This window comes from Carlito syrichta, unplaced genomic scaffold (genome assembly GCF_000164805.1).
Source record: "Carlito syrichta isolate Samal-C Ts95f unplaced genomic scaffold, Tarsius_syrichta-2.0.1 Scaffold123377, whole genome shotgun sequence".
In the NCBI taxonomy this organism is placed as follows: domain Eukaryota; kingdom Metazoa; phylum Chordata; class Mammalia; order Primates; family Tarsiidae; genus Carlito; species Carlito syrichta.
In genome coordinates, this window is record NW_007067473.1 from 266,166 (window position 1) to 292,410 (window position 26,245).

The following is a 26,245-nucleotide window of genomic DNA, read 5'->3' on the forward strand; positions in this document are numbered from 1 at the left end:
TGTAACCGAGTTAATTGAGCAAAGAACAATTCGAGAACTGGGCAGCCCTTAGAACCAGAACAGGTTCTAAGAACTCTGGTGTGCAATGTGATCAGACACCATCTATGGGCAGAAGAGGGAAGTGAGGCACAGAGACAGTTTGTGTGGTCACAGCTTGGTGTTTTGCCTCACTGGAATCAGCTGGCTGTCTGCAATGACTGACACCCTGCTGTTGTAACTGACTGAGTCAGCTATTTGTTACCAGTTGTATACTTCTAAGTTAGGCTTTCAGTTAGTTTACCTGTTAAGTTAGGTTGCAGTTCCTCATGCCAGCACTCCAGTATGGAGGCACCCTCAGGTCAAATCTAGTTTAGTTTAGCAATTAGCATGCCATCCTTTGATCCTTGCTGGATTCAGCTGGGATGTCTTGCCTACCTATCCTTTGGATGTTGTGAAGGCTAATTTTATGTGTCAACTTGACAGGGTTAAGGGATACCCAGATAGCTGGCAAAACACTATTTCTGGATGTACCAGTGACAGTGTTTTCAGAAGAGATTAGCATTTAAGTTAGGAGACTGAGTAAAGAAGACCCACCCTCACCAATGTGGGTGGGCATCATCCAATCTGTTGAGGGCCTGAATAAAACAGAGAAGTGGAGAAAGGGTACATTTTCTCTCTTTTTGAGCTAGGCCATCAATTTTCTCTCAGACGTGGGAGCTACTGGTTCCTGGGGCCCTTGACTCTGGTGCTTACCCCAGCATACCTCCCACCCTCTGCCCCCTGCCCCGGTTCTTAGGTCTTTGGACTCAGACTGAACCACATCAGTCTCTCCTGGTTCTCCAGCTTGCAGATGGCACATCGTGGGACTTCTCATCCATAAACATGTGAGCCAATTTCCATAATGAATCTCTTCTTATAGATCTATGTATAGCTATTGGTCCTGTTTTTCTGGAGAACCGTGACTAATACAACAGATGTCAAATTCTGTCTTTGTCCATTTTCCATTCTCACAAGCTCTGAGAATGTGTGCCAACATCAGCAACTTATGACTCTGGGCCTTCTTATGGCCTCCATTTGTGATTCCTCTTGGCTTTCTTAACAATTTTGTGTCTTCAGGCAACCCCCTCAGGTCCTGTCCCAGTGGGAGTTTTTCTGTCCTCTCAATAAATCCTTTCTCACTAAAAAAAGCAAAACAAAACAAAACAAAAAACCCCAAAACAAATTTGTTCTCCTACGGCAGATTTGCTGAAATTTCTGTATCTCTACTATGGTACACACCAGCATGGGGGACTAGGTGGTTCTATGTAGACCCTATCTTTGCTGAAACATCCCATAGCTACCTTACTCCATGTTGGGCAAGAGTTCCCTAGGATGCGGTACCCTCTAAATATTCCACATGGGAATGAATCTATAAGGATTGTCTATGTTCAGAATTTCTCTTAAGTGCCTAGGCTTTCTAATATGCTGTCATCAATTTGTCCTTTTCCTAGAGGGTATCATAAAAGACTATAAGACTCAGAATGCTGAAATTATTTGTTATGATAAAGAAAGATAACTGAGAAGAAAGCTGACATACAGAGATCTGCAGAGGTGAAAGTAATGCAGAGATATTGAGTTGAAGCCTTGATCAAACTATGCTTGAAAACCACCTTACCACTAGTTATATGAGCCAACAATTTCCCTTTGTAGTTGAGTTCAGTCTGAGGTTTTTCATGTGTTTTTAAGGGTTGCACCAAAAGGTAATCTACATGATCCAGCAAATAAATCAGAATTACTGCTGATAGCTGTTAAAAGCAATCAGAAGTATCCTAAATTATACACTTTATCTAAAAACTATACAGATATATTTTGTATAATATGTATCCTCTTATTCTTTATTTAGTAATAAAATTGTCTCATTAATTACAACATGAGAACACTTAAAATTAGCAGATTTTTTTTAAAAGGACATGGATTCCATTCTTGGACTTGAGGACAACGCGGCGAATAGGGATGGGAGGCCTGGAGTGGTCCACAGCCACCTCGAAGCGGAGCAGAGTCAAGGCCAGAGCCACTTTACACTCAATCATGGCAAACTGCTGCCCAATGCAGTTCCTGGGGGAAACCAAGGAAGGAAAAATTGTACCTGATTAATTTATATATTACAGTATTAAAACCATAGAACAATCTTTTTATATATGACAACTTTTATAGGGAAGCAAAATCCACATTCCAAACCGTTTCCAAGTATGTGGAAGCATCCAGGAAAGGTTTTATTTTAACTTAAATATGCCCTGATCATCAAGTTCCTTGATGTCAAAACTATGAACACTGGTTCTATTATTCCTGAGCCCATCTTGCTAAATGGTAGTGAGTTGTATCAACTTTTGATTCTTCAGAATCCATATAACTAGAAAATTTCCCCCATATCATGACAAAGAAAAGCTACTTCTTACTACTATTTAGAAGCTTCTGTAGTTGAAGCTTGGGCATGAGAAAAATAAGCCTGGCATGCTTAATGGATTATATTTTCATTTGGTAAAGCAGGTGTCTCTCATACCAGGTGCCAAAAGGAAATTTGAATCACAGGCTAACATTGCTCTCTGCAGGAACAAGAGCTTGAAGATTCCAATCCCCATAACAAAGTGTCATTCCCAACCCTTGCCAATTGCAAGATTAAGTGTAGTCTTTGGGCCTGTAATGGGGATGGTCTTCATCAATCCATGCCCATATACCCAGGACTGGAGTTGTCCTTTGTGACATTAACTGGTCCCTTCAGGGACTTAAAAAAGCACCATCTGAATATACCGGTCACAAAGAGAAGACAAGCCAGACAGAAGGATGGGGAACAATAGTAGTGTCAGCTAGCCGAGGGCCTTAAGGGGGTCAACATCTGTCAGGTAAGCACTGTTACACTTTCCATTAAGTTCACCAACTTGAGTCTTTACCTTGATCCAGCTGAGAATGGTATGAAGGCATGGGAGTGTCTTTGATCAGAATTTTCCTTGGAGAATCTCAAGGGGTTAAAGACCTGTAATGAGAGTGAAGCTCCCAGTTCCACCCTTCCCCTTAGAGTACACTCCCCCCAGCAGACTGTTAACACTGTGGATATTAAAAGTCTTGCTGGATGCTCCCCAAAAGCTTGTCACTGAAATATATCTGGAGAAAGCAGAGCCAATAACCTAATGACAGATTAAAAAGGCACTGATGGTAAAAAGCAGCAAATCATTAAGACAGTCAGACTTGACCAAACATTGACTTTGCTATTTTCCCTTCACAGTAAACAAGAGCCTTTGTCATACAAAAATTGAAAAAGAATCAAATTTTCCTCTTTCTCCTGTGCCTTGGTTTTCAAACTGACCGAGCTAGCAACTTGTGCCATGTACAACTTTGCTGAAGTTGTCCAGTTCCTGCCCGAGTGCCTTTGTGAGAGGTTGCTAATGTGTGTTTCCTGGGCTGTGTGGTAGGTTGGAGCACTGGTTGGCAGATTAGGAGAATTCTTATTCTCTCCCAGCCCCCCTTGCCTTCTCAGGTCAGCCCTGGGTATGAAGGAGAGCAATATTCCTAGAGGGCTAATTTCAAATATGTTTAGGTCTTTAAAAAAAACAGAGTTTGCAATCTTGCTACCTAATTATGACCAGTAACAGGTTATCTGCAATACACTTCACAGCTCTGAGACTAGGTTGACTGCATAAATCAATGAAAGCAGGGAGCAGGTGGTTAAACAGCGCACTGTCAGTTAACTGGTCCTATCCCCTTGTGTGATATGCATCTGTTGTTGAGGCATCATTATGAAATATTGACAATGATTAAAAATGTGCAAACATTTTCCTCTTAAAAGCATAGAGTTTTTGTTCTATGTTGCTTTTTCTTAACATGCAGGTGGTTATCCTAAGTGCTCCCCCTTCTGTGAAGATGCTTCTCCCCCCTCTTGTTGTTGTTGACTATCTTAGATGCCATTGGGTGCAGTTGGAACAATCATACCTCAGGGTCTTCCCAGATAGTGGGGTTGTGATGAATAGCCCAGATATTGAGAAGCACAGTTATCCCTGAGGAAACAGAAGAAAAAGAGGAAAAATGCATGAGCTAAGATTCATTCATCCATATTCATAGATTTCTTAACCAAGAAAAGAATTACACATTCATCTCTTACTTAATCATTCAAGAAGCATTCATCATAGAGACACTTCAGTAAGCACTGTGGAGATCAATTAGACTTCAGCCTTCAAGGAGCTTGTAGTCCATTGGAAGAAACAGATGACCCATTTCAATACAAGGCAACAAGTCAGAGGGAAGCCCGGAATACTTTGGGAATAGTGAGGGGCACCTCACCTAGAGAACTTTTGGATGTATGCAAGGAAAGAGGCCCAGGCAAGGCCTTTGGAGCTCAGTGTCATGAAATCAGTAGAAGCAAACCAGGTAAAGAGGATTTGGAAAGGAATTTGGGGCAGACAAAGGAGTATGAAGCAAAGCTTTAAGACTTGAGAAAGCTTGGGAAATTTGGGAGACGGGGAGATTGTATAACAGGATTCAAGAAGGAGAGTTTCTGTAGAAGAGCCTAGAGAGATTGGCTGGGCCTGTACCATAGAACGGCAAATAAATCATGCTAAGGTTTTATGTAAAAGCCAATATGGATCACTGAAAAGTTTAAGCGGAGAGTGAGATAATTTTTTTGTTGTATTATTATAGAAGTCAGTCGCTTGGGTGTTTATTATAGTTTGGAATCATAAAAACATGTGGGATATAGAGCCAATATGAAACTGAAGTAATATTTTACCATATTATGGGACTCCATTGATCACTGTGGAGATTATGTGGTTTTATACTTAAATCTATAAAATATAATAAATTATATTAATGAATTTCTAATATCAAACAACACTTGCAGTTAATGACCTTCTTACTCGGTCATGATATACTTATTTTGATGTGCTGTTGAATTCTGTTTACTAATATTTTATTTAGAATTCCTATGTTGACATACACAAGTGAGATTTATCTCAACAAATTCATGTGCAATTTTATCAATTGTTATCAGTGAGATATTTCCTTTGTTTTGGCTATTCTTTTTTTCATTTTTTAAATTATTATTTTTTATTATAAAGATGTGGGGTACAATTCAGCGTAGGTACACAAACATTGATTATGCAGGTATCCTTGTTGATGAGGTATGCCTCTCCCTCCCCTAGCAGTTACCCTCAACTGCCAATCCCATCCTCCTTCCCTGACAGTTTCCCATTACTGCCAAACACTTTCTTAAATACATTTCTAAGTTTTCCTTTAAATTTTTCTGTGCTCTGGAAAAGTTTTAAGCATTATTGGAATTATTTAATCTTCAAAATTTTGATAAAATGGCTGAAAAACTGTATAGGTTCATTTTTAGGGGCTCTAGTTTTGTGAAAATTGGCATGTTTACACTATTTATCTCTATCAGGATCAGTTTTGGCAAATTATATGCTATTATAAAATTAATTTTTCTAGTTTTTCAAATCTTTGTGTATAGAACTGTGTAATATTAGTTAGTGGTTTGTCTTTTTTTTTTTTGACCAGCACCACCCTGGTTAGCTATTATATTTGTAAACTAGTTGTGCAGCTTTTCTACTTTCCATGCCATTACCTTTTGTATTTATCTTCATTAATTCACCTACTTTCTTTTAGCTTACTCTCTTATTCTTTTTCTAGTTAACTTACTTACTTTGTGACATCAATGTTTAAATAATTTATTTTAATTATTTTATTTTGTTTATAAAAAATTCAATATTTAATGCTATAACTTTTCCTCTGAATGCTGTTTAGCTGCAGACCATTGGTTCTGATATGCAGAGTTTTTGTGGTCATGGTTTTATTTTGTACTTCTGCTTTGACCCGGGAATTTTTAATAGGTTAAAAAAGACAGATGAAGCCGGGCTCGGTGGCTCAGCCTGTAATCCCGTGCCTTTGGGAGGCTGAGGTGAGTGGATTGCCTGAGCCCGCGGGTTCAAGACCTGCCTGGGAAACTTGGGGAAACCTCATCTCTACAATAAATAAAAAAAAAAAACTAGCCGGGCGTGGTAGCGCACGCCTGTAGTTCCAGCTACTTGGAAGGCTGAGGCGGAAGGATCGCCAGAGCCCAGCAGGTTGAGGCTGCGGTGGCCGGGAGCGGCCACTGCACTCCAGTCTGGGCAACAGAGTGAGACTCCAACTAAAAAAAAAAGACAGATGAATGAAACTTCCTGAAAAATAGGTTGTTGCTAATTTCCACTTTTATTGTATTGATTTAAAGAATACTATTTTGTAATGCTTCTCTTTTGGTAATTAGGCTTTAAATTTTTTTTATTGTGATCTAGTATACAACCAACCTTAAGGGATGTTCCCGGTCTATTTGAAAGGAAAGTGTGCTCTCTACTACTGGAAAAAAGTTTGCTATTGTAGTCATAAGTTCTATTTTATTAGTTATATTGTTTAGGTACTCTATATTCCTGCTTATTTTTGTTCAATTGATTTGTGTAGGTCTTTGAAAGTCAGATAAAATCTTCTATTAGTATTTTTTGTTTTATAAGCCTTGCAGATGTGCAAATTGATAGATAGGTATTCATAGCTGATGTACTCATTATAAATTGCGGTTTTTGGTATCATAAAGTCTCATTTGATACTTTTTGAACTTGAACAATCCTAACATCACCACCTACCTTGCTGACTGAGGTAAAGAGCTGATTTGAGCTAGAAAGGCAACTGGGATACCATAACAGTGCCTCATCTGCACAGTAAAAACCACTTTCAAAAATAAATGGCCAGATCACCACTGACAAATCCCTAAGTGGTAAATCCACATATTGTCAGCTAACAAGGACATTTAAGAAACATGCTTTCTTACATGGGTCAGAGGTACTGCTTGAAATTTGGGGTTTTAAAAACCCCATGTCATTGAACTCTCCCAAGTCTCAATCATAAAGTCTAACCTCCATGTTGGATCAGGTTTATTTCCTGGCAGTTAATGTTCTTTGAAGTTTCAATCCCTGGTTCAAGAAGTGTTGTTCTCTCATAACAGATTCTGGAAATCTCACCGAGATCACAAGAACAGAGTGCCTATTGAAGTTCAGTAATTGATAATACCTAAGATGTGTGGTCCATGGGCTCATCCATTATTAACTTCCTTGGGTGAGTCTCAAATCATGGTCAATAAAAATAATTTTTGAGATGGGGGTCTTGCTGTGTAGTAGATGGGATTACAGTCACATACCACTGTCCTCTAGATGAGATATTTTTGACTCTTCCTAAGTCTGTTCTTGTCTTTCTTCAGAGTTAATGTATATTCTGGTTTACAGCCAGAGTGTCTGGTTGATTGCCATGGATCTCTCCCATAAGTGTACATAGGAGAAAACCCATTATATTTTATTCTATTTAGTGATTGTGAATTATTTAAGGGATTTCACAGAACACTCATGATTTGGGCTATGTCCCTCCCCACACAAGGCTTACTGGACCATCAGATCCATGGCAGATACTAGACTATTAGTAAGTTTGCTATTGACTTTTGAAGGAATCTGTCTTTTTGTCCCCCATGGAGTTTACTAATTCAGAAAATCAAACTGCCACCCTATGTGTATATTCCTATAATAAAAAGCCATGCACATTATCTCACAAAATGACATAGTTAAAATAAGAATACTTTAGACATATAGAGTTAAGTTTAGGGAAATTTCTATTTTTTGAGGACTTAAATCTCTATGGAACCTTAGGGCAAAAAGAAAATAGAATTCATAACTTATGATGGTTTACCATTTTTAATTATCATGTAGAAGACCTAAAAACACTTCAATGACTTCAGTAAAGATTTTCTGAAAAAACTAAAGAAAAGAAAGATAAATGACTGCCTTACAGTTGAGGAAAGCTCCCAGAGGGGGGAGGGGCACACTTCATCAACAAAGTTACCTGCATAAGGAGCATTTGTATACTTAACCTGAATTGTATCCCACATCTTTACAATAAAAGGAAAAAAAATTGTTCCTATCCTGCTCAAATATCTTAGTTATCAGTTTGCTGCTTGATCAAGAAAGGTTGAACACAAGCTTGGCCCTCAGAAAGCTCTATGATCTGGCTACATCATAGCTCAGGTGGAACCCCACAGCTTCCCTCCATGAAAGTTTTTGTCTACAATTAAAAAAAAAATGACTGCCTTAGACTGATATGATTATGCCTCCTTCCTCTTTCTAAATCTGTCTTCCTATTTTTCAGCCATAAAGAAGAACAAAATCATGAACTCTGCAGCAACCTGGATGGAATTAGAGTTTATAATACTGAGTTATCTCTCATAGAAACAAAGAGCTGAGTACCATATGTTCTCACTCATAAGTGAACCTTGAACAACTACCATATTACTGTAGGAAAGGGATTGAAAGTAGCAGGAAACTGCAGGGGGGGCGGGGATGGGAAGCTGGGATTGACAGTAGTGGATATCCACCTGGGGAAGAGGGGCACACTTCATCAATAAGGGTACCTGCACAAGGAACATTTGTATACCTAACCCTGAATTGTACCCCACAATTTCAAAATAAAAATTAAAAGAGAGAAAAAAAAAATCTGTCTTCCCATCCCCAATATCCATGTTCCACAGTTGTAAGTAATTCTGGGCAAGGTTCAAAATATCTCTTAACAAGATTAGTAAAAAATGGATATTCATCAGTCAGAAAAATATGATAGCTCTCTCAGGAACCTGTATATTATTTGGGTCGCAAAGTGTCAGCAGAATGGACATTCCCTATTCTCTGCCAGAATAAAGGCTATATTTAATGTATCCAAGGTTGTAAACTAAATGTTAACTTTAAAAAGATAAAATAAGATTTTTTAGGATTGACTATTTGTTGTAGGTGATGGATATACATTTTTTTCCTAAGGTAGCTCAGCCTTACTAAGTTTATTAAAATCACAATTTCTGAAAATAGAGCCACGTTCTCTTCCTTGAAAGTCTCTCTGCAGCCACTCCCTTGTTGTCTTTTTTTTTGTCAGAGTCTCACACTGTTGCCCAGGCTGGAGTGCAATGGAACGCTCACGGTCACCCCAGCAACAACCTACTGGGCCCAGGCGATCCTTCCATCTCAACCTTCCAAGTAGCCAGAGCTACAGGCACATGTTACCATGCCAGGTTAATTTTTTGATATACTGTAGATACCAAGTCTCACCAAGTTGCCCAGGCTGGTCTCGAACCCCTGGGCTCAGGCAATCCGCCTCCCAAAGTGCTGGGATTACAGGCTTGAGCCACTGTGTCTGGCTTTTTGTTACTTTTTTAAAGATGGGAATTACTACTTCTGTTTCATTTGGCAGCCCTACCTCACCTTCTTTCTTAATTTCATAAATTTATCAAAATCTCTTTTGTTTGCTATTAACTACTTTCTTTCCATTCTTTTCACAGTTGGGATCCTTCCTTCCTTCCTTCCTTCCTTCCCTCCTTTTCTTTCTTTCTCTTCTTCTTTTTATTCTTTTTTCTTGATATTGCCAGTAGAGTCTTAGGGGGGACCAGTGGCAAACAGAATCATCTGTGTAGGTTTCTTGAACTAGAACTTAGAATTTACCTAGACTTATGATTTATCTTTTTTATACATAGATTGGTTTGTAGAGAGCTAAGTATGAAAATATAAAAATTATTTAGGGGACTCTGGTAGGCAAAAAGTTACAAAAGCAATAACTGAGACCATGAAGATAAGATTGTTGAGGAGGAAATAGCTGAAATTCTAGAACTCGGATACTGTATGGGTAAGGAAGATGATGGAGGTGTGTAAGATGACTTCTAACTTTCTCGAACTCTTGGCCTCAAGCAATTTTCCAGTCTCAGCCCCCCAAAGTGCTAGGATTGTAAGTGTGAGCCACCACGCTCGGGCACTTTCTAGTTTTCTGACTTAAAATTATTCATGGACAGTGATGCTATTCACTGATATAGGAATCCAGGAGGAGGAACATGTTTGGGGGAAACAGGTGCTTATATGCTTACTTTTGGACATTTTGCTCACTAGAGTCTGCTCAGAGTAAAACAAAGTGCTTAGAGTAGACACTCAGTGGGCAACCGAGGAGAGGGGCACACATGATGCAGTGGATCTTTTATCAAGAGGAAATGGGGATATAGTGGAGTGTGGGAGAGAAAGAAGGCATCATAAACATGTTTCTTTCTGAAAGTAAAAGATCATATTTTTGTAAGAAATGATCTTCCCAAGTTGCTGGCTTCAAATGAGAAATACACAGGATTTTGGTAACACAAGGGAAGAGGTGTGTCTGGTGGCTATGAAGCACCCATTTGCACATACTTTAATGTACTCTAGTTGCATTCAAGTACCTGTTAGCAGGGAAGAGAAAGTATATAGAAGAATTAAATGCTGGTTGAATTATTGATGAATGAGTGTAGTAAAGGGGAAATATTCAAGGAAGTTGAAGGCATTGCCAAGGTAGAAGTTGAAGTGATGAACCCAGGCTAGTGGGGAGGGAAGTGAAGTCATGGTGTGTATACGTTTATGAGGAGGGGCAGGAAAGAAAGCAGGGTAACAAGAAATGACACAGGTGAGCACAAGGGGTCCAGTGAAGGCCTGACAATTCTGGAGGGCAAGGAGAGGTGGCCTTAAGGAATGTAGCGTGAGGTGAAGACAGCTCTGCTTGTGTACTTCCTGTTTCCTCCTTGTGGTTTGAGGTGGACCAAGGTGCAGCCCTTGAAGACACTTGGAGGAAAGGACAGTGACTGAGGGAGACCAGAGATGGTGAATCAACAGTCTACACGGTGAGTCAGCCGGTGTCAGACCATTCTTCAGCCCAAATCTATCAGGATCTGAACAGAATTGTCTGAAGCAAAGATGGTTTCTCACGGCAGCAGCAAAAGTGACAAGATCAAGAAAGTGAGAAGAAGATGAAATAGAAAGCACTGAATGGGAGAAACTAAAAGTCATGCTGATTCCTATATTTTGAACTTGTAGTTTTGGTATAAGAGGGGGCAATGTAAGGCCCTGTAGATTACAAGGCTTAAGTGATCCAGAATAGAACTAGAAAAAAATAATTAATAACAAATCATTTTATTGACATTGAAAAAACTTGAGCTTATTGACAGAATTTAGGTACTACTGAAATAGAAAGTTGAGGAAAAAGATAGTAAAAGTCAATTCTGAGTTAGGTTGAACAACTAGGTAGATGGAATGTTATGTAGGTAATAAGTATTTCAGCAAACATTGTGTGAAAAATAAGACTGAATTGAAAAGAGAAAACTTCTAGATAGTAGGAGAGATACCCATGAATAAGTTACAGGAGAGAATCCTGAGAAAGCTTAAGTTGTTGCTTTAGTGTAGTAATTAAGAGCAGAGACTAGTTGGGTTTGAATCCTGGGTCCACCATTTGCCAGAGATGAAGTTTTACCTCTTTGCATCTTAGTTTGTCTAAGTTGTGCATAATACTAGTATCTCCACAGTAGAACTGTGGGGAAGATACAAAGTGTTAATACATGCAAAGCATATAGAACAATACTTAGCCCCTAGTTAGTTCTAAAAAATTGTTTGCTCTGACTATTACAGTCGTAAAGTTGATTTTGCAGGAAATACATATTTAATTGCTATTGGGCAACTATAATAGCACAGCAACAATTAAATTTTACTGCATTTAATTGGACTACTACAACTGCCCAGTCAAATCCAGTGTTTGAAAGAGGGTTAAGATCGAAGGAAGTTGTAGAAACACACCTCAACATAGACCAAATATAAGTTCTAGCTTATTCCTTTATGTCTCCGATGCCATCTTTCCAATCCATTTTCCATCTCACCAATAGATTAATCTTTCTAAAGCAGAATTAGAATCATGCTATCCTGCTCAAATATCTTAATTATCAGTTTGCTGCTTGATCAAGAAAGGCTGAACACAAACTTGGCCCTCAGAAAGCTCTGTGATCTGGCTACATCATAGCTCCAGGTGGAACCCCACAGCTTCCCTCCATGAATCCTGGAGTCAACTGGACTATAGGAATTACTCCAGTGACACCTTGGATTATAGGAATTACTCCAGTGATTACGCCTTGCTGGTGTGTGTGAAGGAGGGAAGAAGGCAGGTTGCCTTCTACTTTATGCCTGCTCTTCTCTCTGCCTGCAATGGTACCTCTCTCACCTTTGTTGACGCAAATTTAGTCTTTCAAAGTTCAGCATTAAAGCTGTGATGCTTCATGAAGACCCCTTGCCCACGCTTTGGCCCCTGTGGCAGGGTTCTACACATTTGCACATTTGTTAACCTGTGCCTATTTGGGTAGTCCTGAGAGCTCTCTCCCCTTTCTCTCTGAAGAATAAGAATGGAACCTAGGAGCCACAGATTCTAAGGATAAATAACTGGTGGAGACACAAGTGTGTTAAGAAGTTTCAAGACCTGCAGGTAAGGAGCGTCCATCTGGAAAGGTGACAGGTTTATTGAGCATTCGGGCTATGGTTGCTCCTGGTGGGTAGAGTCGGAGGCATTCCTTGATGCACATTGTGGTGTAAGGCATCTGGCTCAGGTGTTCCCTGGATTGCACGGAAGGGAAGAGTAAGAAGGGGTAGTCAGTTAGCCATTGCATTAAAAGTCCAACCTTTCTCCATTTTGGTAGCTGGGAATGAATTTTTTTCTTTACCGAAAGAAATACTTCAGACATCCCAAGTATCTCTTCGGAAAAGCTTAATGTTAGCATGAACAACGCGTACACATGTAACCTGAAGTTTTTTCCTTAGATACAAGGGTTTTGTCCTGAGATGTACCTATTTCAGGGTCCCTGTGACCAATATTACAGATCTATGAGCCATCTGGATAGAAGTGTGGGCTCTCTTTATATTCAAAGTGGTTTTTCTTTTATGAAGAATTAACAAGTACTTCTGGTAATGGTGTAGTAGGAATACAGACTACCCTTTTGACTAAGATAACTGAAAAAGCTTAGGGAACTTTAAAACACATTCTTAAAAGAATCATGGAGATAACTCAGCTGCAAGGAAGCCATAAAGAGGATTGGCATTCACAGAAAAGAGAAGATGCTAGTTGATGCTTCTGTCATGAACCAGAAGTGGAACGCTAGGCAAGGAGATATGAGTCAGAAGCGGGAGCTCACCACATGTAGGGACTGTGGTAAACCATCCCCAGCCCTGGGCTGGGACTGAAAAAGCAAGCATCTAGAAATAAGTATATGGAAAGAAAAATAAATGCAAAGAAGTAGAAGAAAAAATAGTGAAGATATGAATAACAATCAATAAAATAGGTAAAAACATCAGCATCAGCAATGCTAAGCACTGGTTCATTGGAAAGACCAATAAAATTGAAACCTTCAGGTGAGAATGTTAGAAAAAAAATTCCACAAATATACAAAATTAGGGGAAAAAGTTTACATAAACAAAATTTTGTTTCTGGTAATGGTGGACTAAGTAACTCAGATAAAATCTACTATGGTGACAACCAGAAAATTTGGATCTCTCTTGCTCTCTCTTCTTGAATGCTTCAGAGAGCTAATAATATAGTAAAGAGATGTTGGGCCAGGAGTAGAATGGAAATTTAGGGATTTGATCCTGGCATTTGGACCTGCTTTTCTGCTGGAAACTTGCTGATTCCAGAAGCATGAACTGGGAGGCTCACAAGTGCTTTGGGTAGACTCAGGTGACTGTGGACAAGGCTTGGATTCCAGGGTTCCCTGGGGGAAAGTGCCTGGAGAATCCAGCTAAGTTAGCATCCTAGTAAAAAGAGTGAACTAGAAGTACAAAAATTTACCAACTCAACAGCTCAGCACTTTTAATTATCTAAATTCCTATTTTTGGATTAAGAGGATTCTGAATTGCATGATTACAGACATCTGGCATACACAAATGTAAATCCTCTCTGGAAGAAGCTTACATAAGCCTAAGCCTACAAGTAATTTGGTCAAAAAGCTGTTTGGTACTTAGTTAAAAGTAGCCAGGTTAAAAATTAGTCTGGATAAAATGAACAACCACCACCACCACCACCACCACTACCATCCAGCAGATAATATCAAATCCATGAGAGTTTCAAATAGAATTATGAGACTCCATTTTAAAATAGCTTTTCTTACTGAGTGCAAGGAGATAAAAGACATATTGAAAAGTTTCAGCAGGTAATGGAAATAATAAAAAATATAAAATGTGGAGGGCTTCAAGATGGCCAACTCATCTCTTCCACAGAAAGGGACAAAAATAGCAAGTAGATAATTGCACTTTGAGTAGATTATCTAAGAGAGAACACTGGGAGTCAACAGAGAAGTGATGAGAAGCACCAAAAGCAAGGGAGGAGAGAGAAGCGAGACAGCCTATCTGGTGGGAATCAACTGGGAGTCTGGAGAAGCTCCTTCGTGTGGGTGAAGGGTAAGTAAGAGACCCTCAGCAGTCCACATTCCTGCTACACGTTCCTGCAATCCTAGCCATGGGAGAACCTGTTGCCCCTTGTGGGCTCTGAGACTAACATAGGGAGCTGCCTGGAGACTACACAAAGGCATTACTCTAAACAAAGAAAGCTCAATCTGGGTGCCACAAAACCTCGAGTCTTAAGCAGCTGCAGTATGTCACCATTTTGAAGGCCCAACCTACACCAGACTGTGTCCTGCACTGGAGCTCAACAACTTCTGCATCTCTACATCCCTGAAGCCCCAATGACATTCCCTGTCAGTAGCTGCTGTCACTGGGCCAAGGCGGGAGCTATTGACATTGACTCCACCACCCCCAGTGGAAGGACAACCACACATTTTCATGTTTTGAGGACAAACTCTGCTGCCTATAACTCTACTACAGGCAGCTGTGGGGCTGAGGAGCTAGTGAGGCACGTGCTCCCAAGACACCAGCCTATGGTTGCTCTCACTGAAAGCAATCTCATCCTCCCCAGTAGCAGGGCCAAAGCACAGCCACTGCTGCCCCCAAATGAGCATTCTGCCAGCAGCCTGGGGATCACCCTGCTGCTGCTTATGACAGCTAGTGTCTGCATGCATCACTGAGGGGAACTGAGGGCAGATATTCCCAGCCCAGCTCCATCTTTCCCAGTACCTGCCCATGCTGTCCAGGGACTGGGGACTGCTCAGCACAGTTTACCACCATTGGCACCTGAGAACTTCTCCTAGGGTCTGAGGTTGGGTCCACACATCCTGCTGCTACCACCACAGCTGGCACTCATACACAAATGCCAACTGTGAGCTTAGGGACTGGCCTGCCCAGCACATTACAGTCACTGCCAACACCAGCACAGACTACTTCATTCCTAGAAGGTTGTCTCACCACTGCTACCATTGCCAATGTCACACCCACTGCCCAGGGGCTCAAGAACCCACTCACCCCATGGCTCACTATTGTCATTTCTGGTACCCAAGATAGCCACCTGGAAGTCCAAGAATTGGCCTGCAGAGACTGGTTACACTAGTGCTAGCATGTACCACCCTGGGGCCCAAGAACAGGCATGCTCAGTCCACCATTTTCACCACTGGGACCTGAAAACTGACTCACCTGGCATCCCAGTCCTCAGAAGAACTTTACCACAGCTCTCACTGACAACTGCACCTTGAGCCACTGAGGAAATCACAGACACCAATGATGTTGTTAATAACTGAAGAAATCATAGAGACTACACTACTGCACATACCCAGAATCAAAGCCAAAGTGCCCTATCCAAATGATGCCATAGATACATCTTCAGGACAAAGTCCTCCCCTATGAAAGCAAATTCAAAATATTGGAAGAAGATGCACAGATATCAATGTAAGAACACAAGAAACATGAAAAAGCAAGAAAATGTTACATCTCCAAAGGAACACAACAATTCTTCAGCAACAGATTCCAATAGAAAATAAATTTATAAAATTCTGGCAAAAGATTCAAAATGCATATAGTAAAGAAGTCCAGTTTAAAAAGGTCCAATGAGATACAAGAGAATATTGAAAAACACTACCAAAAAAAATCAGAAAAACAATTCAGGATGTGAATGAGAAATTGACAAGATATAGCTATAAAAAAGCAAAGAGAAATTCCTGAACTGAAGAATTCATTGAATGAAATACAAAATGTATTTGAAAGTCTCAACAATTAGACTAGATCAAGTAGAAGAAAGAAACTTAGAACTTGAAGACAGGTCTTTTCAAATAAGTCAGTAAGACAGGTGTTTAAATAAAAGAACAAAAAAGAATGAGCAAAGTCTATGTGACATATAGGACACCATAACTTAACCAAAATTCAAAATTTTGATGTTCCAGAAGGTGAAGAGACAATGAAATGATTAGAAAATCTATTTAACAAAATAATACTTGAAAACTTCCTAAGTGTAGCAAGAGATTAGACATCCAGATAAAGAAGGCTCAAAGATTCCCAAACAGATACAACTCAAAAAGGCACATTATAGTCAGACTGTCAAAAATAGAAGAAAAATTCTAAAAAACAGCTAGAGAAAAGCATCTAAGGAAATCCCATGAGGCTCACAGCAGATTTCTCAGCAGAAACCTTACAGTCCAGTAGAAAATGGGATAATATATTAAAAGTACTAAAATAAAAAATGGTCAGTCAAGGATACTATACCCAGCAAAGCTAAATGAAGGAGAAACAAAGTCTTTCTCAGACAAGTAAAAGCTTAGGGAATTCATTATCATTAGAGTGGCCCTACAATAAGTGCTTAAGGGACTCCTATGACCAGAAATTAAAAAATAATAACTACCATCATGAAAACATTTGAAAATATAGAAAACACTTGTAGAGTAAACACACACAAACAAGAAAGGGAAAAATTTCAAATGTTACCACTACAGAGTACCACCAAACCACAGTGAAAAACAACAAGAGAAAGAAAGGACAAAGAACATACAAAGTAACCAGAAATCAATGAATAAAATGACAAGAATAAGTTCTCACATATCAGTAATAACCTTGAATGTAAATTAATTAAACTTTCTACTTAAAAGATATAGACTGGCTAAATGGATAAAATACATGACCCAATTATATGCTGTCTACAAGAAACTCATTTCACCTGCAAAGGTGCATAAAGACTGAAAGTAAAAGAATGGAAAAAGATTCCATGCAATCAGGAAACAAAAGTGAGCAGAAGTAGCTATACCTGTATCAGATAAAAGAGACTTTAAGTCAAAAATCGTAAAAAAAGAAACAAAGAAGGTCATTATACAATGATAAAGGGATCAATTCAGTGAGAGGATATAACAGTTCTAAGCACATATGCACCCAAAAAGGAGGACCAGTTATATAAAGCAAACATTGTTAGGTCTAAAGGGAGAGATAGATTCCAATACAATAATAGTTGGGGCCTTCAACACCCCACTCTCAGCACAAGGTAGATCATAAAATTAACAAAGAAACATTGGATTTAAACTGCACATTAGACCAAATGGACTTAAAAGACACAGAATATTTCACCCAAAGCTACAGAATACACATTCTTCTCATCAGCACATGGGACATTCTCCAGGAAAGACCAAACATTAGGACACAAAACACTTCTCAACAATTTTTTTAAAAAATCAAAATCTTATCAAAATCAAAATCTTATCTTTTGGGATCACAATGGAATAAAACTAGAAATCACAAACAAGAAGAACTCTGAAAACTGTACAATTACATGGAAATTAAACAACATGGTCCTAAACAACAATTAGATCAAGGAAGAAACTAAAGAGGAAATAAAAAATGTCTTGAAACAAAAGAAAGTGGAAACTTAACATACCAAAACTTATGGGAAACAGCAAAGCAAGTGCTAAGAGAAACATCTATAGCAATAAGCACCTATAGCAAAAAAGTAGAAAGATTTCAAATAGACAATCTAATGATGCACCTCAAGGAACTACAAAAACAAGAATAAAACAACACCAACTTAGTAGAAGGAAAGAAAGATCAGATAATTAAATAAAATAGAGACTAAAAAAACATTGAGCAAGACATGGTGGTTCGCACATGTAATACAAATGGTTTGGGAGGCTGAGGTGGGAGGATTGTTTGAGGTCAAGATTCTTTCAAGACCAGCCTGAGCTACACAGTGAGACTCTGTTTCTAATATATATATATATCTAGGTGTGTTAGCACACACCTGTGGTATCTCTACTTAGGAGGCTGCTGGGACGATCCCTTGAGTCCAGGAGTTTGAGGCTTCATTGAGCTATGATTATGGCACTGCTCTCAAGCCTGGGTAACAGAACAAGACTCTGTCTCAACAACAACAACAACAACGCAAAAATCAACAAAATGAAAAGTTGTTTTTTAAAAAGATGAATAACATTGATAAACTACTTACTAGACTAACCAAGAACAAAAATAGAAATGAAAAAGGAGACATTACAACTGATATTACAGAAACACAAAAGACTATCAACAATTATTATGAACAACTTTACACTAACAAACTAGAAAACCTAGAGAAAATCGACAAATTCCTGAACACATACAACCTACCAAGATTGAATTAGGAGAAATAGAAAACTTGAATAGACCAATAATGAGTAGAGAGATTGAATAATTAATAAAAGATCTCCCAAGAAAGAAAAGTCCAGGATTGGATGGTTGTTCATAAACACATTAATTATACAGTAGTTCCTCCTTATCTGTGAGGGCTATTTTCTTTTTTTTTTTTTTGAGTTGGAGTCTTACTCTGTCACCCAGACTGGAGTGCAATGGCCACTCCCGGCCATTAGATCAAGGAAGAAACTAAGGAGGAAATAAAAAATGTCTTGAAACAAAAGAAAGTGGACTTGACTTGCTGGGCTCCAGCGATCCTTCCGCCTCAGCCTTCCAAGTAGCTGGAACTACAGGCACGTGCTACCACACCCAGCTGATTTTTGATTTATTGGAGAGATGAGGTCTCGCCAAGTTGCCCAGGCGGGTCTTGAACCCGTGGGCTCAGGCAATCCACTCACCTCAGCCTCCCAAGGCGCGGGATTACAGGCTGAGTAACCGAGTCCAGCTGTGAGGGATATTTTCTAAGCCTCTCAATGGATACCTGAAACTGTGGATAGTACCAAACCCTGTACATACTGTGTTTTCATATACATACATACCTATAATAAAGTTTAGTTTACACATTAGGCAGCTAATAAATAAGACAGTAATAACAATAACTACTAATAAAATCGAACAATTATAACAATATGCTGGCATCACTACTCTGGCCATTATTCAGTAAAATAAGAATTACTTTAACACAAGCACAGTAATACTGTGACAGTTGATCTGACAACCAAGACAGCTGCTAAGTGACCAAAGGACAGGTAGTGCATACAGTGTGGATAAGCTGGACAAAGTAGTGATTCATGTCCTGCTTGTGATGGAGTAGGATGGTAGAAGATTTCATTATGCTACTCAGAATAGCACCAATTTAAAACTTGTAAGTTGTTTGTTTATATTGATGGAATTTTCCACTTAATATTTTTGGGCCATGGTTGACTGTAGGTAACTGAAACCATGGAAAGTGAAATCACAAATAAGGGGAACTACTGTAACAGCAAAAACAAAACCAAACTTGGGAATAGCCTAAATACTCATCAACACTAGAATGAATATATGAATCATGGTCCATGTAATAGAATTTCGTATAGCAATGAAAATGACAGAAAAACAACTATTCTCATAAATGAAGCCCCCCCCCAAATGTTTTTATGATTTTATGGATATGCACTTCAAACAGAAGAAAAACTGAACTCTAGTATTTGAAGTTGCATGCTTAGGTAATAAAACTAGAAACAAAAACAAAGAATGCATACCATAAAAGTCAGGAGAACATCTACTTCTTGGGGAGAAGGAGGAGTGTGTGATGGGAAGGTAGACATGAGATTTCTAGTAGTACTGTTAATGTTCAAATTGGTTTTTAAACTAGGGTTGGGACTACATGGGTGCTTGTTATATAACATTTTGAGCTGTGCATTGTGTTCTCTGTACTTTTAAAATATGCCCTGTTTCATAATTTTAAAAGTTTATGTATCAATTTGGCTTCATTTGCACCATGAGATGCCAAATAGCCCAAGGTTAATCAGAATTGTGGGGCAGTCATGTGTAAGGTTCAAATTCAAAGCTAATACCAAGAGCAGGGGATAATGACAAGGAGGTGGGAGGTATGTGAATTCTCGTCCATGTCAAGCGATTAGACAGCTTGCTTGGGCAATCTAAGGTTGTAAAACCGGGGGTCCCAGTAAGTCTTTGTCATATTCTGGCCCTCTATGGCTTAAATAAGGCAGGAAGACTATCCCTTCTGCCACTGTACCATTACCTGAAGTGAAAAGAGTAATAAAATGGTCCACACTGAGTACTATCTATCGACACAGAATTTTTCTGTATAAAAATTAGTGACAGGCTCAGTGGCTCAAGCTTGTAATCCCAGCACTTTGGGAGGTGGAGGCAAGAGGATTGCCTGAGCCCAGGAGTTCAAGACCAGCCTGGGCAACTTGGCGAGATCTTGTCTCTACAATAAAAAAAAAAAAATTGGCCGGGCATGGTAGTGCTCACTTGTAGTTCCAGTTACTTGGGAGGCTGAGGCAGAAGGATCGCCTGAGCCCAGCAGGTCGAGGCTGTGGTGGCCGTGAGTGTGCCACTGCATTCCAGCCTAGACCACAAAGTGAGACTCCAACCCCCCCCAAAATTAGTGACGATATTTAAAACAACATAGGATGCTAGTGTGCATTTTCACCTTCCCCAATATATACATACTATTGCAATGCACTATAGTCTATTGGATACCAGAAGAGAGAAATGGTCAAATGTATAAAGAGAAAATTCAGGGTGAAATAGGGATACAGATCTTACCAGGTAATAGCGGACCCATCCCCTAGGAGTTCCCTGATTTCATCTCTGCATCTCTGCTGATGCACAGGGTTCTTTCCCAAGCAGTAGAGGATCCAAGATATAGCACTGGATGTGGTGTCGTGTCCTGCAAACATGAATGTTTTCACTTCAGCTCGGATATCTTCTTCAGAGAAGTGTTCTCTGTGTTCATCCTAAAAAATACAGTGATGATCTTTATCCAAAGTTGGTTATTAATGGTCATCTCTTTCACGTAGCAATGATCATAGACAAAAGATCTATGATGATCTTCATGTAGCAATGATCATAGAAAAATATTAAGTTTTAAAATTCAAAATTAATTAAACTAATATGGTATATATTTTTCTATTTCACTATTTTCAGACCTTAAAAGAACACTAGGCCTTGTTTTAAAAAAAATCTATGACTGAGTAGGATTCAATTGGGCAGTATGAATCAAGAGTCCTATAAATGTTCACAACTTTTAATTTAGCAATTCTACTTAAAGGAATAAAATCTAAGAAAATGCTTAAAAATTACACAAGAAATTTATGTACAAGGATGTTTAATACCATAGTCAAAAATTGGAAAGATCCTAAATGGCCAACAACAGTAGGGAAGGTAAAATAAATTATGGACCATCTATAACATGGGATATTGATATTATGTAGTTACTAAAATTATGTTTCTGAACAACTTCTTGTTGGTAAGGGGGAAGCTCATGATATAATGTTAGGTAAACAGCAGTATTAGAAATGTATTATATGTATGTGTATATGTAAAATAATATTAATTTTAAAATATATGTGTTGAATAGATAAAACATTTAAAGAAAATAGTTACATTATCAAATGTGATTGCAGATAGTTTTTATTCCATTTACTGTATATTTAATTTTGTTTGACAATTAATGTATTTTTCCAACTGGAAAATGTTATTTTTAAAAGTCTTTAGTTCCCAGCAAGTCTATTCAATTTCCAAATACACATCATTTCCCAGTGCCCTGTTCTTAGTAGTATGGTTTAGGCAGACTCATGTTTCACATGGTAAAGTTGGTCAATACAATGAAAATTGGGTTCACAGGGTATTTTTTTGTTCCTTCAAATAATTCAGTATAATTCAATCCAGCAAATACTTATCAAAACATGGAGATGAGGATGTAAAATTATGGTCACATGGTGCTGTCTGGTACAACAGGAAGGGAATGGGTTTCGGACAGAGGCAGAATTGTCTTAAATCCTGACTGTTACTTTCTAAGTATGGCACCTTGAGCAGTTGACTTCACCTTTTGAGCCACAATTTATTTTCCTCAAATGAGAATATTTATAATTTCCTTGCAAGTTGTTACAGTAAAGGTTTTAAAGGTGCTTGGCACGTAAGCAAAAATCATTAAGAAAAATGTATTAAAATATATAATAAATACAAAATAAAATTTAAAATATTGTTTTTATCCCCACCCATCAGGATCTTTACCTATATCATCTAATTTGATCTTTACCGGATTGCCAGCCTAGTAGCAATAAGAGTTGTCACATATTGAGTGACTATTAATTCTCAAGTCTCACTTTTGTCATTAACACCACACAGACACCTCATGAGCCAGGCATGTAGTGCTGTGCTAGTTACTAGGGCGTTAGAATAAACTGTGACCTTGGTCTTCTAGGACAGGGTTTTTCAAGCTTTAATTGCACACAAATCACTATGGGATTTATTAAGATGAAAATTCTAATCCACTAAATCTGAGGTGAGACCTGAGAGTCTGCATTTCTGACAAGCTCCTAGGTTTTACCCATGCTGTTGGTTTATGGACCACATGTTGAAGAAGAAGGTTTCAGCAGTTTGTGACCTTAGGAAAAGATAGATGGTTGCCTAAATAATTAAAATGTGATACTGGAGGAATGAGGAAAAGCCCTGGGAGGACAAGGAGGCATATCTTCATAAAAGAAGTTCAACATGCAGTGGTTGCCAGGCGTGGTGGCTCATGCCTGTAATCCCAGCACTTTGGGAATCCTAGGTAGGAGTTTTGCTTGAACCCAGGCATTTGAGACCAGCCTAGGCAACATAGTGAGACCTCGTCTCTACAAAACAATAACAAATAAATCAGCCGGGTGTGATGGCATGCACCTATAGTCCCAGCTACTTGGGAGGCTGAGGCAGACGGACTGCCTGAGCCCAGAAGATTGAGGCTGCGATGAACTGTGATCGTACCACTGCATTCCAGCCTGGGCAACAGAGTGAGACACCAACTCCCCCTCCCTGAAAAAAAGCATCAGTTAACAAATAAGTTTCTCTAATTTATTTATGTGTTATTTTCATTTAATTTATTTATTATTTAATTATTCAGTTGAATGTGTGCTCAGAAGTTTGGAAGACTTACTTTGGCCCTCAAGAGAATGTCCAGAAAATCCTGATATTTCTTCTGAGTAGTATCTTGCTTTAGCTTATTCTTAAGAGACTTCTTCCGGTCCTGGATTAATTTATCTAGATGGAGAAATTATCTTTTTTGTTACCAAGGCTACTAGAAAGTAAATTAAAGCCAAATGTAGCTCCAAGAGGCTGTTACTCGATGGAGAGCTGCTAGCCTCTCCCCCACCTCCTGAATTGATAAGGTACCACTAGCTGTTTTTTCTTTAAAACGGGCTCATTCCTGATGTATAGATACTTCACCTTTTGAGCCACAATTTCTCTTCCTTCAAATAAGAGTGTTCAAAGGTACTGTGCAGGGTTGTTGCAAAGGTTGGAGGTGCTTAACATATACCCTTAGATATCCTTGGCGCATAAATTGAGTTCAAATGTTGTGAGAGTTGTTTATGTTGAGCCTACTGTTTTCAATCCCTGAGCTAAACTTCTACAAACTAGGATTTGTTTTTTAAAGAAATATTAAATAAAAAGGTGAAGTGCCATATCTCATGATAGAGACCGGTGCTCAAACTGAGTGGTGGAGAAGGGAGAAAAAGGAGGGGAAAGTCACAGAGAAAACTTATGGGAAAATCAGAGCTTTCCTTCAGTTAGGAGGTATCAAAAATATAGGGGATGAATGGAGATGATTCCTTTGCCCCAGCCACTATCAGTCCAGTCTCCCTTAGACTGCCCTGGGTGAAAATGATTGATCAACTCCTTGCCTGTGTTTAGGAGAACACCTGCCTCCAGCAGCACAACATATGCATTCACTCTACACCTTGGTGTTCTTACGCCTACACTTGACCGCCTCATAGGTTAGTTGTGGATTTCACCTATTTAAATATCTGCGAGTGCACTGTTCACAATAGCAAAAACATGGGACCAACCATGCTGCCCATTAAAAGAGGACTGGATTTTTAAAATGTACATATACATGATGGAATATTATGCAGCCATAAAGAAGGACAAAATTATGAACTTCACAGCAACCTGGATGGACTTAGAATCTATAATACTGAGTGATCTATCACAGAAACAAAGAACTGAGTATGACAAGTTCTCACTTATAGGCAGACCTTGAACAATTATCGTAATACTATAAGAAAAGGATTGGCAGTAGTAGGAAACTACCAGGGGAGGGCGGGGGTGAGACTGGCAGTAGTGGGAATCTGCTGGGGGAGAGGGGGCACATCTCATTAACAAGGGTACCTACATAATGAACATTTGTATACCTAACCCTGAATTGTACCCCACATCTTTAAAAGAAAGTTACAACTAAAAAAAAGACTCTCTGAGTGATCTTTCCTCACCTTATTTTTGTTATGTGTTCTAGCAGATTAACAAAGTAATTTATATCTTATTACAGGTCGGTTTCTTTGTAAATTTTCACATGGCAGGAGATGAACTAATTTTTATTAGGAGTCTGCTATTTGCTAGGAACTGTTCTAATGACTGGATACCATGTTATAAACCATACAATGTAGGTAATACAGTTTTCAAGTTACAACTAACGAAACTGAGAAGGCAAAATCATAGAGATAGGTAGAGTTATCAAATTTTGCCATCAAACCTAGCATACTGGTCAAGAATGACTTGAATAAGTAACCTCAACTGCATCTCCTTGCCAAGTATATGCTGAATAGGAAAGTGAATGGAGTTGTTTTCAGGCAAACAAAAACTGAGACAATTAATCATTGACAGATTTATAAAAGAAATGCCATAAGGAATTTAAAGTAATAGGAAATGAGTACCAGGAAACCTTCCTCTCTGAAAAATCCAAAAAACTACAGAAAAGCACAGTGGGAATAACAACATTAAAAAGTACAAGTAAGCCAGGCTCGGTGGCTCAGCCTGTAATCCCGCGCCTTTGGGAGGCTGAGGTGAGTGGATTGCCTGAGCCCGAGGGTTCGAGACCCGTCTGGGTAGCGAGACCTCATCTCTACAATAAAATAAAAAAAATCAGCCGGGCGTGGTAGCACATGCCGTAATTCCAGCTACTCAGAAGGCTGAGGCAGAAGGAATGCCAGAGCCCAGCAGGTTGAGGCTGCGGTGACCAGGAGTGGCCACTGCACTCCAGTCTGGGCGACAGAGTGAGACTCCAACTCAAAAAAAAAAAAGTACAAGTGTGTGGATTAATAAAAATAAATATTGAATATATTAAACAACAATAATGTCTTCTAGGGTTTAAAACATTCAGAGAATTAACACACATAACAATATTTTAAAAGATGACAGAATAAATAGAAATTCAAATATTGTAAAATCCTTGCATTTTCAGGGAAGTGTTTAATATAATTCTTCATGTTAGTGTCTAATAAATGAAGACTGAATGTTTAGTTTTTAGCATATCCACTATAAGTAAGTGAACAAATAATATAAAATGACACAGTAATTTAAAAAGCAAGAAAGGATAAAAATGGGTTAAATAGAAAAATAATAGTTATGTGGTGGTTTTAAACTCAAATATTATAGTGATTCCATTAAATATAAATTGTTTAGATATTCTGAGTAAAAACACAAAGATTTTCAGATTATATTAAAAATAAAATCTAAATATATGCTGTATATGAGACAAGAACCTTAAAAATAAGGACACAGAAATGCAATAAAATATGGAAGAATATACTATCACAATACTAACCAAAAGAAAACAGAGGTTATTACACTAGTCTTAAATAAAATAGATTTTAAGACTAAAAACATTAAACTGACAAGCTTCTGCAAAGTCAAAGAAACCATCAAGAGAGACAGGGAGACAGCCTACAGACTGGGAAAAAGTATTTGCCAACTCCAGATCTGACAAAGGCTTAACATCCTGGATCTACAAGGAACTCAAATGTGCTGAAAAGAAAAAAACAAATAACCCCATTATAAAATGGGCAAAAGATATGAACAGACACGTCTCAAAGGAAGACATCTGAGCAGCCAACAGACACATGAAAAAATGGTCAACCTCACTAATCATCAGGGAGATGCAAATCAAAACCACACTGAGATACCACCTAACTCCAGTCAGAATGGCAATTATCAATAACTCAAAAAATAATAGTTGTTGGAGAGAGTGTGGCGAAAAGGCAATACTTCTATACTGTTGGTGGGAGTGCAAACTAGTACAACCTCTGTGGAAAACAGTATGGTGATTCCTAAAAGCTCTAAATATTGCT

The 26,245-nt window shown here is 38.7% G+C and overlaps 1 protein-coding gene across 1 annotated transcript in view; it reads right to left on the minus strand.

The window, feature by feature from the left end:
• Positions 1–1,768: 1,768 nt before the first annotated feature.
• LOC103249748 (cytochrome P450 4Z1) overlaps positions 1,769–26,245 on the minus strand; it is a 39,116-nt gene continuing 14,639 nt past the window's right edge. The window contains exons 7-12 of the mRNA XM_008048369.2: positions 23,059–23,162; positions 20,685–20,875; positions 12,313–12,446; positions 3,943–4,007; positions 2,907–2,989; positions 1,769–2,073 (exon numbers count right to left, since the gene is read on the minus strand). Coding sequence (XP_008046560.1) covers positions 1,905–2,073; positions 2,907–2,989; positions 3,943–4,007; positions 12,313–12,446; positions 20,685–20,875; positions 23,059–23,162 — 746 coding nt within the window. The 3' untranslated portion in view covers positions 1,769–1,904. The remainder of the gene's footprint in view (positions 2,074–2,906; positions 2,990–3,942; positions 4,008–12,312; positions 12,447–20,684; positions 20,876–23,058; positions 23,163–26,245) is intronic.